Genomic DNA, 21,111 nt, shown 5'->3' on the forward strand with positions numbered 1-21,111 from the left:
AGCCGGCGGCGGGAGCGTTCTGTTTCCTCAGCTGTTGGCGTGTGGTTGCCGGGGCAACAAGGGGCGGCGGAGGCGCTCGCGCCTTCTCTCCGTCCGCTGTCCCGCTGCCGCTGCCGGGAGGTGAGGGGGAGAGCGGGGCCGGGGCAGGCCGGGGGCGCGGGTTCCTTCTCGGACGGACCTTGGGAGCGGTCCTACCCCCTACCTGTCCTTCTTCGCTTACGAGCAGGGGCATTAAAGCGGCCTCTCACGGGTTGTGGTGGGTGGCGGTTGGTCCTTTGTCGTCAAGCCTTGTGCTGGGGGGGGGGGGGGGGGACGACGGCAGCGTGAAATCAGGCGGCTGTAGGAGCGGGGAGATCGAGGGAGACCTGTCTCACGCAAAGCCCCCGCGCTGGCAGCCCGGCTTTTCCTCTGCTCTTAACTGCTCATTTTGGAAGGTCTAAGAAAGGGCTCTGTGAAAGGTATTTTTATTTTATCACAAAAAAAGAAACACGTTTCTCAGTAAAAAAACCCAAACCAATATCCTTTCAGCTTTCCTTCTTCCCCCACCTTTAAAAAGAAAGCAAAAACCAAAACCCCCATGGATAAGGGGGAACTACTGAGCTTCAGCCTTGCTTAGTAAGCTGCTTCTGCCTTCACAGTTTCAATCTTTGCTTTTCCTCAGTTTCTCATAAATGTAATACTGGAAAGGAGGATTCTCTGAGCCTTGGTTAATGTGGCTGCATGAGTTTTAGTATTGGGATGCTTTTTTCTGCGTCCTCGGTTGTTTTGATACACTGACGTGGGGGTATTACATATTGGCTAAAATATACAATGTACATAAAGTGCGTTGTATTATGTGCTGGCTAAAAAAGCAACCTTTTTATTCTGGGTGGCTAAGTTACATTTGTTAGGGTATTTTTATCAACAGTTTACACATCCAGTTCAAAATATGTGTCTTGCCTTCTTCGCTCCCCCCCATTCCCTGATTTATAAGCTCACTTGGAACAATGGCCAGAGTTTAAAAAAAAAAAAAGTTGGTATTCTTGTGAGAGCCTCTACAATATGCCTCAGTGCAAAAAACTCAACAGTTTTTCACTGTGCATAACAAATGCACATGCAGGTGTGTGCATGACAAAAGGGCTCTGCAGATGTATAAAGAGTACTGTAGCTTTATACCACTTCTCACAGCCTGTAAAACCTGCTAAAGAGAGTGATGTATTTTCTAATAATTAGGTTATGAGCTGCCATTAATTAGTTATTTATGTGTGAGAATTACTTCTGCTGTGGACCATTGTGCTCATATTTCCATATGAAAAAGATGAAGACTAGGGTTCAACCTTCTTGAGCACACTGAAACAACAAATCAAATATAACAATGCATTTTAAATGTTATTTAATACACCAAAAGCTTGAAAAAATGACAGCAAGAAAGGGGCAGAGGTTTATAAGCAGCAAAGACTATACATAAATGTGTCATTAAGCAAAAAGGGAATTCGTGGGGAAATATCAGATTTGAAGTATACATGTAAGCTTTGTTGAAGATCTGGGGAACAACTAGTATAATATTTTCCTTTTTGTTTTTAAGGCATTTTATAAAACTGCTTACGAGAGCACATGAAAAACACTATTAAATGAAGCGGTAGAGCAGTTTGGCCTATTATAGAATTATGGTTCGGCTGACAATGGACCTAATTGCTAAAAGCATCAGTCACAAGAATCGCAATGAAGAGGACTTTGGACAGTATCTGCGAAAAATAACTCATCTGAATTTATCAGATAAAAATATAGATGCAATTGTAAGATTTATTTTTCTGTATTCCTTTTAACTTGGCTGCTCAAATGTTTTGTAGTTACTGTTATGATGAGTTGTTCATAGTTGGGGAGACAAGCAAAGCCAAGTTTCTATTTTATAACAGCTATATTATGTTTTAATGTTTATATTGACTTGCAATTAAGCCTTAATAATACACCAGTCTGGAAGCATGCTTCAGCATTCACTGCTGTTATTGTGTGGAACACTGCTTGTACATAAAAGTGGTTAAATGAATTTTAAATGCATGGCATTTGAAATGTGAAAATAATATTTCAGCTGTAACTTTTCGTATAAAACATCAGGTGACTGTAGCTCCAACAGTGTGCAGGGTTTCTTATTATTGCCCTGACACTTTTTTCTTTATGTGGCAAAAATCTTGTTGAAGTATTTTACTTACCTGAAACCACGGAAATATATATCATCTGTGTAGCAGACAAGAGGGATATTATCAGTACACTATTTTTGCTATTAGTTAATTAAAATAGAAAATCCATGTAAGCAGTTACACAAGAGAGATGAACTGAAGTGTTGAAGTGAAGTAATTTTTGCAGCATTTCACAGAACTATTATAGAAATCTGCAACTCTAAAAAAAAAAAAATCAAAACAATTTGCTCTTTTGATTGTTTTGTACAGTTGCTACATTGTAAAGGAGCTTTCAGGAAATCACCAGAATGGAAATGATTACTCGCTTACCTCCTTATCCACTTAAGAAACAGAATATTTCTAATTAATCATTTAGACCTGACACTTTTCCTATAGAATATAGCGAGAGTGTTCCCATTGAATCAGTAGGTCTTTGACAGCAGTGCTCTAGCCCTATTGAAATCTAGCTGTAGTGTTCTTGGAGACTTTAGGTCTGAGGTTAAAAACAAAGTTCATATTTTCAGCAACACTTTGGGTTTTTATTTAAAGACTTGTATTTATTGATGGTAACGTTTATAAAAATGCAAACTGTAGAATAGAAGAAGATGTAAGGAACTGGTAATTTTGCAGATCAGATTTTTTTTTTTTTTTTGAAAGGCAGTAGTAATGATATTGCATATTATTTAGTGCAACACTTATTTTATTCTCATTAATGCCATATTTTTCTAGTCTTGGGAATTTTACAAAGAGTTGTTAACTAGCAGCACAATCTTTTCAATCTATCTGTGATTTATTCCTTAGATTTCAGAGGAAGTCTGAGAAAGGAAAAGGGAGTTCAGGAACAGGATATAAGCCAAGTGAGGTTAACAAGTTTGGACTGGTGTAGTGGCTTTTTCAAATTAGTCAGGTTAAAATCTACATTTTTAAAAAAAATTGCTCCCTGGGGCTTATTCATTTAAAAATAATCCATGACCTTTTCATTTTCAAAGACCAAACTTGCAAACTTAACCCAGTCCTCCTTCCTTTGAGTTTAATAATAGTAAATTTATACAGGTTTCAGTAAGTCCTGAGTTAATTCAGATCCCCTCAAGATACTGAGCACATTTTGAAATTGCTGAACCCTGAACAACCGAACTGTTGTGTATGGTGGATTTCTGCTTTAAAAGTGTGATTTCAGTCAAGATTAAATAGTTCATTCTATATGAACAGATCCATGCAAGCAAATGACCACTCCTAGGAATGTGCACAGCCGTGGCAAGTTACTAATCTGATCAGTCCATTTGATTAGGACTGGTTCATCAGATGCCTTAGAGAAGTTTTACAGAAACCTTCATAAGAACACGTGACCTTTTAGTTATTTAAGAGGAATATGCTCAAAGAAACTTGACATTTGTGTGGAATCTTAGACTCGGAAGTGTACTAAAATACATTGAAGTGCAAGTTTTTGTATAAATCAGTATTCCTTTCCCAAGAACTGGTTTCCATTACATCACTGAGGTTTGATGGAGACACCTACACTAACAATTGTCATTTTCTTAAATCCACCTGATGAAGGCAGGGAAGGGAATGAAGTCACACAGGATGTGATATACCTGCTGATGATGTCTGTAGTCCTCAGCTTCTGTTTGGCCGAATAGTAATGACAGACTTCAATCTTAAATCTGATGATTACTGACACTAACTCACTTTTTCTAGGAAAAATAGTTGTTAAAAGTGTTTGCTAAAGATGAAAATTTATAAATCATGCAGCAGAACTTAAATATAAAAACAATCAACAGCTTCCAGAAGCAGGCAGTGAGTGAACTCTAAGTAGCATTAATTTGTTGTTGTTTATTTCAGGGTGACCTCTCTTTGTGTAAAAATCTTAGAGTTCTATATTTATATGATAACCAAATCAATCAAATCCAGAACTTGAACTTTGCTTCAAATATAACACACCTTTACCTTCAGAACAATTGTATTACATGCATAGAAAATCTCTCATTGCTGAAAAACCTTGAAAAACTGTAAGTTGAAAATTATTTCTTTATTTTACTAGTAAAAGAATAATTATTACACTAAGAAATTTTTAAAAATGTAGCCACTAAGGTCCTTTCACCTCTTAAATGTTGCTTTTCAAATAAAAGTAATTGCTTATGATTTTTTTTAACAAAGCGTTCTACGATCTAAGTAAAGTAGCATCTTAACATATTTATTTGCATTTAAATTATTTTCCTTTTTCAGCCATTTAATAATAATAGTAGCAATATATAAACCCCCTAAAAAAACTTGGATCTGTTAGCTGTATGTTCTACTCGCATGCTAGGTTATTTACTTTTCTATTATAATTTCCAAGTATTATTCAATAATAGTAAAAATATTTAAATTTTTTAATATATTGAGGCCTTGTGTTAGCTTTTGCTTTCAAAGGATATTAAATCTCTTTTGTGTTCTATTCTGCAGGTATTTGGGGGGCAACTGCATCACCGTAGTAGAGGGTTTGGATAAATTAGAAGAAATAAGGGAGCTACATATTGAAAGTCAACACCTCCCTCTTGGTGAAAAGCTTCTGTTTGATCCAAGATCTCTTAGGTCTCTGGCAGTAAGTACATTTTGAGAATTTCAATGAGCTATTCATCAGTAGATTGGTATTTTTAAGAGAAGTGATTAGGACTTGATCACTGTGTATTTTCCTTTTCTCCCAATTGGTGCCATTCTTTCAAATTCTACCAAGGGACTCCCATCCCGATTCTCATGTAAGCAAGGAGTCCAGCAGATTCTACTTTTTCATTTGTTTTTCTATGAAAGTTGGAAATAAGAATAAAGAGAGAGAGGAAGCAAGGAAATTTCTGGATGCCCTATACCAACAGAATGTAAATAAACTAAAAAAAAGGGGTAGGAATTTATCACAGTTATCTTAGTCTACTTAGTTTGTAGTGAATTAGTTTGTTGATACTTCTCTGATTTGATTGTTACATTAGTTTATTTACTGCCTCCTGTATTTCTGTAGAGAATGCAATAGCGCAAGGTGCAAACAGCTTTTATTCTGGATATTAAGAGCAACACAATCAAAAGCATTCAGTTTTAGTTCTGCAAAGTTTTTATGTTGTGGTATGTCAAGATTTCAGGAAAGTCAGCTTTTGAAGTTTTCTTTCAACATATTAATTGCTCAGTAAACATCAAATGTATTGTTGAAGTGGTTAAAAAAATAGAATGTAGTTCTATACTAAAAAAAAAAAAAAATCACCTTGCTGTATGTCATGAAGTGTAGTCAGCACTTGATGAGCTTTTTTGGTGAAGATGAAAAACTGGCTGAAAAGTGAGTTCTTTTGTTCCTGTGTACATCATAAACATTTGACCTAGCTCTAATGCTTGCTATTTTGAGATTAAGTAATCCAAGACACGTATAACCATTTTCCTTTAATAGAAATTAGCTATTCCTGTGAGAGCACTTTTACTTTGTTCCTTCTGTGCTGGAGAAATGATGAAAGTAGAGGGACATTATACAGCTATAATCTTCCCAGGATAACTCATATACTTCAGTGTTTTTCAGCATCCTGGCCTAGAGTCACTAGCATTTTGTTCTTCGTGGCTTTTATTTAAGGTCTTTTGATGTGGTGGGTTGTTTTGTTTTGTTTAAGAAACACTTTGTATTCTTGACCATGTAACATCTTTGTGGAAGCTACATGTAAAAACATTCTATTTTTATCCTTTGAGTGCTAAGTGTTTGGTCTCTCTTTAAGACATCACTTCTTATTTCACCTTCTATCTGTTTCTGGCTTTTAATGCTGTCAGAGATGAAAGAGCCAAAAACATGGGACCATATAGCTCTCCGTGTACCACAAGCAAACATTTTGATGATGACAATATCATGAATCTTTTGACAGAGAAGATTAAGTTTATGCACTGTGTGTATCAGGGTAATACTGGTAATTTCTGCCTGCAGTGTAGATCTTGGTCAGATTTTAGAAGGGGGTTACATTTCCTTTATATGCCTGTATATTCCCTGTGCTGAAATAGGTATTTTCTAACTAATGGTAAATCCCATTTCTAAACTCACTGGATTAGGTGCCCATTTACATCTTCTAGAGATAGAAGCTTCTTGTTCCTTTTAGGTGAAACTACATTAAGTATTTTCTCAGATACACACCTGAAACAAAGTTACTTTTATCTAGAATATAAAGATCTCTCTATTGTCTGTTACAAAAGGCAAAGTGCGTTATGTGACTCACTAGAATTCCAAAGAAGGGGCAAGGAATAGAGGTATGTATACCAAGAGGTTTGTAGGATCAAGCCTGACAGAAAAACAGCATGGTCCAGCTGTTAAAGGAGACTATATGAGTATCAGCTATGCATTTCAGGTCCATGCAGTTCAGATGTAACCTTGGAAAAGGCAGTCAATTTCTGTCTCTTTTTCACACTTCAAATGTAGAGTTAGTAGCACTTGCAGAACTCTGTAAAGCATTTAAACATGTTTAGAGAAAAACAAAATTTCTGTATTTACTAAGAATTCCTGAAATAATTGAAAAATAGTCTTACTTCGGTTTGACTTCAAAACCAAAATAAACAGCATTTTAGGACAAGATGCAAAACCAACATAAAAAAATGTGTGAGGTGTATGGTAGTTGCATTTGCATGTTTCTGCTTCATATGCTTGTTCTTTAAGAGAATTTTCTGTAAGAATTTACAACTTGACTCGTGCATGGCATGAAAAAAATAATTTTCTTCTTCTGCTTTTCTTCCTCCAGAAATCTTTGTCTGTGTTGAATATCAGCAATAACAACATTGATGAATTAGAAGAACTGGCAGTTTTGGAAAATCTTTCTCATCTTAGAGCAGTTGACAATCAACTTCAGCATTTGAAGGTATTAAAGTAAATATTTGTTCTATTTAGTATGGGTGATAAGAAATTAGTCAAATTCACCTTTATCACTAAATAGATGAATAAAAATAAACTTTACTTCTACAGTTACTGAACCTCTGACTTTCCAAGCATGCTGTCTTTCCTCATCCAAAAATGGAGAACTGTTTAGGATGTCCAAATATCCTTTAATCCTACATATAGTGGCAATTGTGCATGCATCTGTCAACTGAGGAGTAAATGCACAGAAGTTATAACTATAATATAATATGTCCAAAATGTAGAGTTAGCATGTATGTTTTGGCCATCTGAGTGACTATCAGTGGCTTAATTTGCAAAGATGATGTGGCCATTGTTTGTTGATTAACTTGCAATATTTTGCAATAATATTTTGCAAAATATTTCTCTATTTTAACTTATATAAAAGCTGATTCTTGGATATCAGATCATCTAGCTGATTTTGCCACTGTTCTATCATCAAAATGATTTTTTGACTATTGTTGCTGGAGTATGCATAAGAAGTATTTGTCATGAAAGTATACATTGAATTCCTTTCATAAATTTCTGCTAAGGAAATACATGTCTTCATGAGCAAGAAGTCTAACTTCTACAGTGGCAGCTAAAACAAATGAAATAAAAGGATTTTTGCTCTTTCTTTTTCAGCAGTGAATGTGGTTCAAACAGAATGTTCTAGGCTTACAATTTCCAGCTTATCTGCTCAAAAAGGAACAGGAGTATTGGCCTTGTCACTTATTTTTATAAGTTATGATGTCTTCTACTTCTTTACATAAAGAGCAGTTAAAAAAATAATTTTAGTGTCATGCTAGTAACTGGGTATCAAATTTATGTTGAACAGTATGCTGACACTATCATTGCACAGTGAAAGCATGGAGCAAACTTTATAAATGACTTAATAAACACTGTTTTCATTTAATATAAACCATAGGCATTAGTGTTCTGCTTTTTTTGAAATTTATATTTTTATTAACAAATACTAAAATGAATTGGCTTAAATCATAACCCAAATCTCCAAGACAAAGCCTTGATTAAAATAAACTCTTTCATTACTGGTTTGCATATATATTCTATTTCCTTAGAAAAGTTAACTGTCATTGGTTTAGTAATTATTAAAATAACTATTCTTATTACTTCTTAGAACACTTAATATCTTACATTAAATCTGGCCATTCTGTTTACTAATGAGGAGATTCTCATACTTTGTGTGCATAATCTAGCAATTTTCTAGGCCAATACACTTTATTTGGATGCTTAATTTTTTACATTTTAATATTAAAAAATGTGGAATGATGCATTTCTTTTTTACTAAAGGATTATTAATGTATTGTATTTCCAGCTGTGTTTCTGGCTGGCAGTTGTGATTGAATTCATATCAAAATACAATTCATGTAGGCTTTTGTTGGGTAATTAAAACCACATTGAATGTGTTGATTACATCAAAATAACAGTAAGCTTTTTTAAATAGTAGCCTCTCCAAAGTTTCCCTTTTGGAAAGGATTCCTTTTCTAAATAAAACATATTACAGTGATTTTTAATTTTTTTCTTTCTTAAAAATACAAAAGACTTCAGTTGTGATGATCTTAAAAGAAGATTGTCTTAATCAAAGAACCAATTATTTTTATGAATGAGGATGCCAGTTCAGAGACTTTTTTTTCAGTATCTCAGAGGAAAAAACCAGTATCTTCTGAAACAGATTAAGAGGAGGACAAAAAGACTGCATTATTCATTAACTGTGTATATATTATTTAATTATTATTAAATTTCATTATCTTATCATCAGGAAGACCAGAGTAAGTATTTACCCAAATCAACTGATTGGGATCTGAGTTAGCTGCTGCTGCTGCTACCAGTTACACTTGGATCAAGCTCTGGTAAATTTTGAAAGTGACTGTCCTATGTGTTTTCTAAACAATCTCCAAGTTTTGAAAATATGGAGCAGATAGGGTATTTCTACTCATATCTTTGCAGACCTGTGAAATTAATGACCATATTGAATGTGTCTAACATACAGTGTAATGCAGTTGGATAGCCAATTTTCCAGCTACAATTACTGTTTTAGAGATTACATTTTAGTAGGCTCTACTTATCACTAATATAAATTCTTATTTAAATTTAAAAAAAACTAACAAACTGTTGAAAAAGCAGTAGGCCATGCAAAGTATATTAAAAAAAAAGAGTCAGTTTTAGCTCTGTTTAAGAGGCTTTAACTTACAGTGAACATCTTGCAGGAGAACAAACTTATACATCCATTGTTTAAAAAAAAAAAATCACTGAGGGAAGTTTTGAGTATGTTTCAGTTTTTTGCAACTCTGACTTTCATTATTTCGTGGCTTATGTTATTCTACAACTGTGATAGCTGAAAGGATCTTAGAGGGTATACAGTAGTACTACATATCCCTAATTGCTTCTGCTGGCTGAACTTGTTACATGCAGCAAAGGCTCTTTCATTCCCACACAAGCTGCCTCCATTCTCTTCCCTCTTGCCCCTCTGCTTTCAAAACTCTGATGCATACTTCTTTTTTCATGCCAGAAGCTCTATGTCCCCTGTTTTCCCATTCCTGCTTCCCCGTCACTGCCATCAAGATCATCCCCAGGAACGTCTGGCATTGATCTGGCGGTGCTGCATGACAGAGAAGTGTCGGAGCGCTCTGTACCCAGCTCTGCTTCACCCGGTGGGCTGGTCAACAGCAGTGACCTGTGTAGCAGAGGTAGATGGCAGCAGGAATAATATGTAATCTTTGGAAAAGAGGGAAATGTGAAAGGCATAAGAAATGCATGAAATACAAGCTTCTTATGTAGACTTTCCTAACTTTTGTATAATTATTTTATACCTCTATATAATTATTGTATAATTTATATCTAAACATTTATCTCCTTTTTTCCACATTATTATGAAAACCCATACTCCCTCGCTTTTCAACAATACCACATTGATTTCAGTGTAGTTGAAAATTAGAGCTAGTAAATTCAAGCACTTACGGTTCTGGCTAATTCAGGGCATTGTTAGCATAATTAACAGACATCAAGGCATATGACCTTGTTTCACATGACTGAAGTTTATATAATGCAGTCTGAACAGCAGACAGAACAAAATTAAGTAATTTTTCTCAATTCATGCAAAATAACTTACCATGACTAGCTACCACGTGTAAAAAGCATGTCTTAGGTCAGTTATCAAGAACAGAATTGATTTTAATAGAATTGGCTTTTCTTTGTTTTCTATTGCTTGCTACTTCATTTATTTATCCTATTGAGCTTCTCGTTCGTTTTAGTCAAGTTCACAAGGACTTCTAGGCTGCTGTGTATTCAGGTTGGAATACTAAGGGAATTTTTAAAAAAACTATTCCTATTAAAAAAGCCCACAGCTATTCCTGTTTACAGAAAGCCAGAATTTTATTTATCATATTATTTTAGGGAAGATTATGACTTGTATGAGTATTTGGATAGATATAAAAATATAGCTAGAAATACCTATAAAAATCTGTATTTCCTAAGTCTTTAATTTATTCAACCTCTGCCCAGTATTGATTATGACAAGAGGATATCACAAAAGATGAATTCATTCACTTCGGAATTGAGTCAGGAACAAGAGAAAAATTATAGATTTTCTCAAATAGATTATGACAGGTAGTCAAAATGGTGACAAATTGCTGTCTGTAGATGTAGTTAGGGCAGTTGGACTAGACATTTCGAATAAAAACTGGAGCATACTGGTCAAATACCAATTCTTAAATGGCCATCATTAATTGGTAAGAATGTTATTGCCAGCACTACAGCTGCCTACTAAGGCACTTGCCCTTCCCCCTCCCCACCCCACCCCCGATGGAATATAATTTGCTCGTCAGTATTTTGTAGCAGACCTCAAAGTGATAGCATGACATGATCATTTATCAAACGGAGACTGCCCAGAAGAGTGTCTGGTCCCTTTAGTACAGCTTATTGAAAGGCTGGGAAGTGAAAGCACTTTATTAGAGACAGGAAGGCAATGAACAACTAGAGCGTATCGAAAGGGTAATCATATTTCAGCACAGGATTAGTGTGCTCTTAGATAAACATACACTGGAGTAAGCATGTTCTGGGTCATTTATCAAGTAAGTAACAGCTAACAAAAATTTACAGGACTCTTTGTACACATTCGTCAAAGTTAAACTGTATACATTTTATTTCAGTAATAGACAACTTTGTGTTGCCAAACTATTACTTGAAAAAATTCTTTCTAGTGAAATCTAGAACACATTACAGATTTCAATGACAATGCCTGAATGGTCAGGTAAGAATAAATAAATATGCTTGCTAAATGCTATTTCCTTTTTAATAAGCCTAGCCTAAAATATTTATTCCCTAAAATTATTGTGTTTGTGATTGTTAGCACCTAAACTGTGGGGGTTAGCACATTGCTATTCTGATACATGCTGATAAAGCCTTGCTATGTAATATTATGAGATTTATCAAGGTTTCTACATGTGGACTGGTCCTCAGAGTTTCTTGCATTGTTTTATTAGTCTTGCTCCTCACAGAACCAGACTTTTGCTCTCTATTTTTCTAAAATATGAGTACGTTATCATCACTGGATAACAATAGATGATATCATCATCAATAGACAAAAAATGATATGGTTTGGAGGTGTGAGGCTGTGCTGCCACTTCCTTTTCCATGTGATTTTTCTAAACATATATTCTATAACCCATAGAATATACCCAGGAGGATTTTCTACCAAGGGAGCAGAGCCTGCAAAATCAGAATTTTCTCTGCTTGCATTACCCAGGTGATTTTCTAAATTTGAAGGAGCTACGAGATATCTACATCACCAGATGCTTCATTATTGGCATCAAGCTACAAAATTCTACAGACTTTGCAGTTTAGAATCTGTCACATCATGATTAGTAGATTTTTTCCAAATTATTACAACTGTAGAACATAAATTCTCTCTCCTGTTGTATTCATAGAGATTGTTTTGAATCTCTCCCTAAGCTTTTCGCACATATAAGGAAGCCTGTCAAGAATGACAGTTAAGTGAAATTTTGAAAAGAAACTATTTCAGAAAGTAGGGTATCTGAGTAGTAAGGACCAATCTGCTAAGCTTTGCATGCTTTTAACTTGAATTTATTGTATTTGAAAGACAGAAGAAGTTTTATCTAGGTCATACTGCCCTTGGATAACCAGACAGAAACCCAGATGGAGAAAGAAAGGTATATTCCAAAAATTTCTCTGTTTGGGCCAATACTATAACTGGCCACCCACAGTTATGCAGAGGAGGATTACTGTTTCTCCTGTGAAATACAGGTTACATATATATAAAGAGAGAGGCAGTCTACTGTGGTTTGAATTATTTTTAGCTTTTTTTTTAGTCTGTTCTTTCTCTGTAAAGTATTTATTCTTTCACATTTTTTTCAAAATCTAGTCAGACACTGATACTCTAATGGCTCTGTGAGACCATGGGGATGGATTAACAGACATTACATATCATACAAACTTTTTGGCTGGCAATTCCTCAGCTTTAGGTGCATATAAGTGGGATTGTAGTGGTAATTTTCCATAGCTGGCCTTACTGTATCCTTAAAAATGCAGAGTTTTCCAACTGCATCACCATTTCTTTTGTGCAATTATGATATATTCAGGGAATGCTACATACCACTCTATTTGAAAATGCACATTCTTAATTTGCATATTAATACATTCATAGTCTCATTGAAGTTATTTCTGTGTGCAGGATTTGGGCCTGGTTGAACAAATTGCATTACTATTGAATTTGACTCTGGAGAGGGGAAAATAATCACAATGTTCTGTTCTGGTATCAACTGCAGGATTTGGAGGTTGTGTTAAACAAATGGACAAAGCTACGCAGAATGGATCTTACAGGAAACCCCATCTGCCACAAACCAAAGTACAGGGACAGGATTGTTGTACAGTCACGAACTTTAGGTAAAAAATAAAACCAATAGCCAGCCCCCAAACCTACCCATAACCCTTACTGTTTGAGAAAATAACTGATACATTAATCATTCTTGAATTGTACTATGTATGTAAACACAATTACTGCCATAGGTATTTATGTCAAGTGATAAATTTTTAATTTATGTACAGGCAATGTAGCTAAAACTGCTTATGTAATCAACTGCACAAACCGTGTTGCTTAGCTTTTGCTATTAGTAGTAGTAATAATTCGTTTTACGATAGATGATTGGTGAGATTGTTATAAGACAGTAAGACTTTTTTGTGTTCATATTCCAGATGTTGTGAAACTGATTTTCAAAGATGAGTTTAATCTACTCCCCTATCAGCCTGTAGTAGCTGCTTAGGTGTTTTAGTTGTACAGGTACATACCTTACTGTGTTTGAATTTGTTATATAACATTTGTCCTTAAAAGCAGTTTACACTTATGTTAGGAATGTATTTGTTAATCTCAACCTTACTGTGATGCAGTTTGCATTATTATTTTGAGATACTTTAGCATAAAAGGAAGCAACTTAGTCTTCTATATGTAAGTATAGAAGAAGTTTGTGTTCAAAAAACATGTAGATGTGGCACTTTGGTTTAGAAGACATGGTGGTTTTGGGTCGACGGTTGGATTTGATGATCTTAGAGGTCTTTCCCAACCTTAAGATTCTATGATTCTGTGATTTTAAGTATTCATACTGAAGAAACAAGTAAAAAACGTCTGCTCATTTTTCACTTTTTTGGATAAAGGTGGCAATTATCTTAAAAGTTGTAATTACAGAACTTGTTTTTCTTTTTTCTGAGAGTACAAAATATTTGCCATTAAGAAAACGAAAAAGCCTACCTGCACAATGAAAACAACAGTGCCTTAGGACAGTTCTAATGCAACCTAAATTTGTGGTGAAATGAGGTCTTTCATTTGGTCTGACTCAAAAATGCAGGTGTAACCAAGGAAACATGCTTTGTGGCACCTAAGTGAGTAAAGTTAACCTTAAGAGCCAAATCTGTCTGTCTTCGTGATCAGTAGGATTCCTTGATTGCTAAGACATGCAGTTTATCTCTCTTAACCAGAACTTCTGCATCTATATATATATTTTGTAAGAGCATATCTTTTCTTCAGAACTTTCTATAATGTGTTGCATGTTAACTGAATGTGAAATATATATATATCCCTTGAAATTTCTAAAAATAATAGAAGCTTTCTTTTGTAATTAACATGTATCAACTCACTCTTGCAGCTTGAATATGAATATCGAGCTGTATAAGGTATTTTTTTTACCAAAAGACTAAGAAGAGCAAAAAAGATTTGAAGAGAGCAAATATAGAACCAGTACACATTACATACAGCTTTGTACTGCCTTTTAGTTAAGTTCGGGTAACACAGAAAATGTTCTCTTCTCTTTGACAGAATCCCTTGATGGGAAAGAAATTAAAGAAATGGAAAGACAGTTCCTAATGAATTGGAAAGCCTCCAAAGCTGCCAGGAAAAAAAACAAAGAAAGAATGACAAATGAACATGCAGCCTATCTACATTTTTGTAAGCAAACTAATCAATTACTTCATGCTTCTTTGCAATATTCTAGAAACAATAAAATAGCAGCTAACAGTAAATATACTAAAAATGAGACTTGTACTGGTGGTGAGACTAAAACCCAGGAGTAGAAATTGAACTTTTCCAATATAAAATTTAATTTTAGCACTAGTTTATGTGGTGGTTTGTTCTTCCTGTCCCAGTCTCCCAGAATTATGGAAAGGAGTAGCTAGTACATTTTTAATGTTTGTAAATACTCATGATTACTTTCCATATAAAAGAAAAGAAAAAGTCTTGGACATTCAAGAATAAATATGCATGAAATACATCAGACTTTTAAAATCTACTGGTTGATACTTATTTGATCTGTGTAATTGCTAATCCTTTTAAAGGCCTTCACAAGATACATGTCTAGCAGAAGTAAAAGTTTTAAACTTGGAAAGGAAAAAAAGTCTTGGAGGAAAAAAAGCCTCAAACCTGAAAGAAAAGGCAACATGTTCTTGAAGCAGGAAAACAAATAAATTTTGAAGCTCAAGCAAAACCTGAAATAAGCTTTGAGTTTTTTAAAAAATGATGAGGTGGGGATTTTTGTTATAGAGTTGACTGTAGACTAAAACATAAATGACTTAACAGCATGTCTTGCCATCTTGCAGGATTTGGATACAGACATTAGACTTTAAATTAGTCAGAATGGTTTGAATGAGCATTTTTATAAAATAAAATTGGTGATGGTTACACTGTTGCTTTCAGAAGATAAACCATGATGTGTAACTTGGGGGAGAGAGCATGTTCTTTATAGCCATACTATCTCCAGTTACTAATTCATGAAATCTCATGAAGATCAGTTATTTTTGAAGACATGAAGTGAAAGCACTCAGCCTGTCAGCCTCAGTCCCAAGAAAGTTGCAGTCTGCTCAGTGTTTGGAAGCCATATGTGAATGGCTATGGTTCTGAAAGTAATAGCCTGTCTTCTGAATAACTACCGATATAAGGTGTTGCTACACAATTGAATTTACTCCCTTTCAAATAACTCTGCCTGAATGGGAATACCTGCTATAATATTCACCTTCATCAGTGTTTGCAGATCTTTCCATAATTTCATACAAAGTTTTCCATTCTCAATTATCAAATTTGAGGCATTTTACCCTAAGGCTTATCACACTGTTTTCTATAACAAGATATATTGGAACCTGTGTTCAATCGTACCGAATATTAAAAGAGATATGGTTTGACTTGGGATATTGAATTAATCCTTTTTTCTTTGTTTTCTGCAGCTGACTTTGAAACATCTTATCCTATTCTTCCCTTTCACTACAGTAGCTCTGTGAAAGAAAACCCAAATTTTTTAGTTTTGTCTGAGACACACAAAGTGAAAAAAAACCCTCTGCCAAGAGTCCTGGAAAAAAAATAAATCAGACAAAGCCTCAGGTATGTTCCTCAGACATCTTCTTAGTTCTGTTGGTTATTGCTTGTACAGCTCTTACTGAATCAGTTGGAAAATTAGTACATGAAGGTGGAATTTAATCTGAAATCAGTTTCAGGGTGTTTTTTACCATGTTCTATTTATTGTCTTTATTTCTTTGAAAGATAGGGTAATAGATTTCAGTTTCTGGTTTTAAATCAGTAGACTAGCTAATAGTAATACCTTTACTCCAGTGTTACTAGTTTCTGTCATATGCATTTGATTGTAATCTTCCAGAAAGGTAAAATATCAAAGTTAATTCTTGAAGTATGGTTACTGTCAACAACATTGGTGAAGGTTGATCCCATGCATGCAGTAACATGCAGAAGGAGAAACAATCACTTTTCATCATTATAGCTTACTTCTGATACTTCTGATAGACATGTTCCAGTGTATTATATACTTGATTAGCATTTTCCTGCAGCATCAGCTCAAGACCATCAAGATAATCAAGAAAGAAAATCTGGTGTGTGTCTTACAGACATTTAGACATTAGATGAATTTAAGCAATTCACAGTTTAGCATATGTATTCCTTACTCATGTTAAGCAGCCTTGTGAACTCTAATGCAACTGTTCGTGGAAATAAAATCTGCTCATAGTGATTTGCAGTTTGGGACCTATAGTTTTTCCAGTTTTACTTGTAGTAATAGTTTAGTTCAGTATTTAGGACCTAATATCACTCCTTCCAGATTTGTAATGCTACTTTTAACCTAACTGTTTTATTATTTATCAGCTGTGCTGGCCAACAAAAAAATCAGTGCTGTAGATAAAAGAAAGAAATAAATTCAACTGACACAGGTATTCTTTTGTAACTAAATTACTAATGTAGTGGTTTATTTTACATTCAAATCAGAATTTATTAGTATGTTTGAAAATTTAACTGAGCAGCATTTAATACTATTTTATTCTTGACAACTTACCACTTTCTATTCCATCAGTTTTGTTCCTACTGATTATTCCTTCTGATTAAAAATAGCTGCCTTTCCCTTGAGGAGGGAGGAAGAATTGCAAATCACAGAGCTGCTGTCTTCCAAAGTATCATTTTTGTTCTTCATATGACAATTGATATATTCTGGCCTAAAAAGAAACTGAACTCGTGATATATGTGCCCATTCTTAATTTTTTTTCTGCTGCAGAAGGCACATAGCAGTGGAGAAGTTTAAAAACAAGAACTGCAGGAACAATGCGCTAGTTCTCACAAAACAGTAGTACTACATGATTACTTTCCAGTGCATAGTCCAGGTTTGTGAAATTTAGAGGGGTACAGCCTATTCATGCCATACAAACATGCATTTTTTTCTTTTAATTTCATTGTAAAATGAGTTTATCCACATGCTCAGTGTTCTGTCAGCTTGCATTTCATCTTTGTTAACATTCTGTCTTTTGGGTCAGGCTGAATAAAACTACGCTTTTCATTTACCATTCCCCTTAGTTCCAATAAAGGATGGAACACGCATGTACAGCACCTCCCAGAAAGTTATTTTCTTCAGTGTAAGAACTTTCACTACCTCCTTTGAAATAAAGCATTCTGATTCTACTCAGCTATGTTAAAAATCTGCCCAGTTGTTGAGCTTCTTTGCTTGACAAAAATTTTTCCAGTATTAAGAAGCTGGAGTACAATCCTGGTCCTACTGAAATCCCTTTTGACCCTAGAAAGGCACAGATTGCATCTTCCATACTTGATTGGAATAAAATGTCTATATTCGTATTAATTTACATTTGCAAATTAAACAATTTGAGTGGTATTTTTTAGGTTTTTTACTATTAGTCTAGAAGATTTTACTCTGATTCACATAAAGGTTAGAAAAAACTCCAGTCAAATGACATGCATTTAATATTTTTTAAAAACTTGTAAGCAGAGCTTTTATCTTGGACACTGAAGGTTGCTGTATGCTACAATTTCATGTGTAATCACTGATCTTGAGACATATTCTAATCTTGTGGAATTCTATGGAAACCAGAGTCTTGGGAATTAGTTAAAAGTTTGTGAATTCTTTAAATTTTATTTAAAAAAAAAAAATAGAGAAATATTCAGTCTCAGAGTATATGCAGATATGAAATAATGACAAATCACAATATTGCCTTGCCAGATCCAGTAGTTAGCGCTATACATAAATGTGCCCACATGTAAAGCGAGGAAATTTTGTCAAACTGAACAAATACCTGTATTGTTTAATTGAAATTCAGTATCAGACCAAAGACATTAGTGAATTTTAATCCTACCCTCTGTGTTAGTCAAATAAATTATTCCAACAGATGTTTTCTCTTTCCCTATACATGCTAGGTGATGTTTGACCTTGGCAACTGAAAAACAGGCGTTAAATACCTTTTTAACCTACATCTAAGATCCACTGAGGATTACATACAGCTTGAACAGTGAAAAAAGCCAATTATTACTAGATTACTGAAATATGTCATTAATCTCTCTTTTTGGATGATATAAAAACAATAGCAATTTTATATTGGATTTTAAGTTAGTTTTGAACATTTAGAGAGAATTACGGATATTGGCAGAAAGTAATTAAAAGAAAACAAATCACTTAACTATTTTAAAGATACCTAATACCTTCCAATGGGATACACTGTTATTAATTGTCCCTGAGTAGAGAAGTTGTTGAAATTTTGATGTTTTAAACTTAAACTCTAATCAGCAGTTTCTGCCCACATTTCCTTACTCATGGACTTAAATATTGTAGTAGGTTTGCAATTAAGAATTTGGTGGGAAAGTCACCTTTTGTCTCTCCAGTGCATGTTATGTAATTGCCAATATGGTAATATCTTTAAATTATATAGTCAGCATATAATAAGTGCACTGGATTGTGCCAAATAATCATAAGCCATTCTCCTAGCCCCCATCCACATCCTGTATAGTTCAAGTTCTAGTTCAAATGGAAGGAACTTGCAGTGGGCAATGTTAGTTCTCCCTCTTCTTAGCTCTTCTGCAGGTGCTTTTACCAACATTGTATTTCTTTGTTTATTAAATATTTATAAATGCCTTGAGTTTAAGTTATTTGTGTGGTCTTAAATCTATGTAGACTAAATTACATGTATATTTGATAACAGATAAGAATGTAAATGTTCCGCATGTATACTGGGATTTAGTTTATACAAACCTAACTGGCAATGCAATAGATAGAATTATTAAGGCCTATTATATGGCAGGTTTTTGGGGAGGGCTGATACTGAGATTATAATGATTGTATATCCAAAACATAACTTTTACAAACAGATGTTTATTTCATATCACAGAATATATTTCTTCTATTTGAGAGGGTGATGGGGGAATGTGTTACCTCCAGGTAACCTATATCTTGTTATCTTGCTGAATAGCACTTTCAGCAAACTTCTGAAAATTCAAAAATAGAAAATATTTTCAGCCTTGGCTTCCGAAAAAGGGGAAATACAGTGTTAAGATACAAACCAGTGCAGTTCCAGTTTTAGCTGTGCACTCTAGAGGTGGTTTTAGCTACTGAATTGCCTGCAGACACTCCAACTGTATTCAGAATTAGGTGCATTAAATATTTGGAGATACCAGCTGGAGCACTTTGGCAGAGCTAAAGCGCATGTTTCGAACAGACCTGGAGTGCCTTTTCCAGCAGTTACAGCCCGTCCCACTGCCTTTCCTTGGTGGTGGTGTTGAAAGACAAATGTAAACATCTCCTCAGTGAGGTCTAGAAAGTATTAATCAGCAATTAGTGATGAAAGCTGTGGAAGAGAAATGTAAGGCATTTACTGGTCATTGAATTATTCACCGTAACGCTAGATAAAGTGTAAGGATAAAGAGAGGAAGTTCTGAAATTAAATAGCGTTGCTGAAGCAGAGCAGCCATTTGAATGGAGGTCAGGTATTAGCAGTTACTGCTTACTGCGGCCCATGTAAGGTTTCAGTGGGCAGTTCAGCCAATTTAGTGGTTGGTTCACTTTTTTCTGGAGGATATGCACTACCAGCAAAGGTGAGTGTAAGTGCTTTTGTAGGACCATAATTAATGTTACAGTACTGTGTACCTTCAAGGTATCTTCTGTATCCACGTTTACAGCCTTGCTGAATGTGGTGTTGAAAGATTCTGCCCATGATAATTCATAATATGTTTAGAAGGAAAAATAGAACTCTGTCATTACAAACATGCAAGATGATATACAAACGGCATTATCTTCTGTCTAAACTTAAATTTCAGTAGTGGTAATTAAAAAAAAAAAGTAGTTTTAATATATGCCAAGACTGTAGTACTTAACACTGCCACATCAGTCAGCATCCTAAAGACAGTGATAAAAGGCATCTCTTTTTGGCCATCCCCGTGCCTGCCTTCCCACTCCAGTTCTCTGTGCTGCTGGCTCTGCCCAAAACTGGGAAAGAGAGAGAGTCTAAAGTACTAACAGTACACATGCACTGATGGACCCACTGTGCCCTTGAAAAGAATAAATGCTTTTTCAAATCACTGAGACAGAGTGCGCATCTCCAGATAAGCAGATTGCCAGCTAGCCCGCATGTACTATTACATGTCTGGATGACCAAATCTCCTATAGACACATTCTTGTTGGGAGGTATATGCCTGCTGATTGGCAAGCTGGCAGGAGCACATTTGCTTGCATTAGCCTGCTACCTCTTCTAGGAGATACGTGCTATTTCCTAATCCTTCCTTTAGAAGACCACATGGCACGTGCAACATCAGTAGCAGGTCAAAAATTTACCAGGGCACATCTGGGTCTGCGGGCTGTAATACACTTTCAAGAATGACGAAACCCAGACTGTTTGAAACATTCTACATAAAATACACGAATATTTAGAATCATTTAGGTTGGAAAAGACCCTTAAAATCATTGAGTTCAACCGTAAGTCAGTAACATTTTAAACAGAATGTATATATAGAGAGGGCTATTCAGTGACTTTAAGGTGAGTTGCATCTTGTAAATGGCTCTATCAAAATTGTATCAGGAATGAAGTACTACTTCAGGATGGTAAAATAAACAAGAAGCAAACTAAAATCTTTGCATATCTATTTTGCAGGTGTTACATGTTCATTATAATAGTTATTAGATAAATGTAACAGATATCCAGGGTGCAGTGTTTACTTTTTTCCTATCCTTGTATCTTTGTTGTCGGTACTTTTACAGACTACTGTTGAGATAAAACCTCAAAACTTCGTAACATTTTTAGTCTGCTGCATTA

The 21,111-nt window shown here is 34.9% G+C and overlaps 2 protein-coding genes across 2 annotated transcripts in view; both read left to right on the forward strand.

Moving 5' to 3' along the window:
* ARFGEF1 (ARF guanine nucleotide exchange factor 1) overlaps positions 1–21,111 on the forward strand; it is a 270,777-nt gene that overhangs the window by 192,413 nt on the left and 57,253 nt on the right. The window lies entirely within an intron of this gene.
* The window catches only part of PPP1R42 (protein phosphatase 1 regulatory subunit 42), a 23,691-nt gene continuing 2,580 nt past the window's right edge, over positions 1–21,111 (forward strand). Inside the window, exons 1-8 of the mRNA XM_075743948.1 lie at positions 1–120; positions 1,565–1,775; positions 3,996–4,162; positions 4,599–4,737; positions 6,884–7,000; positions 12,819–12,936; positions 14,360–14,488; positions 15,757–15,910. Of these exons, the coding sequence (XP_075600063.1) occupies positions 1,647–1,775; positions 3,996–4,162; positions 4,599–4,737; positions 6,884–7,000; positions 12,819–12,936; positions 14,360–14,488; positions 15,757–15,893 (936 nt within the window). The 5' untranslated portion in view covers positions 1–120; positions 1,565–1,646 and the 3' untranslated portion in view covers positions 15,894–15,910. The remainder of the gene's footprint in view (positions 121–1,564; positions 1,776–3,995; positions 4,163–4,598; positions 4,738–6,883; positions 7,001–12,818; positions 12,937–14,359; positions 14,489–15,756; positions 15,911–21,111) is intronic.

This window comes from Balearica regulorum, chromosome 2 (assembly GCF_011004875.1).
Source record: "Balearica regulorum gibbericeps isolate bBalReg1 chromosome 2, bBalReg1.pri, whole genome shotgun sequence".
Lineage (NCBI taxonomy): Eukaryota > Metazoa > Chordata > Aves > Gruiformes > Gruidae > Balearica > Balearica regulorum.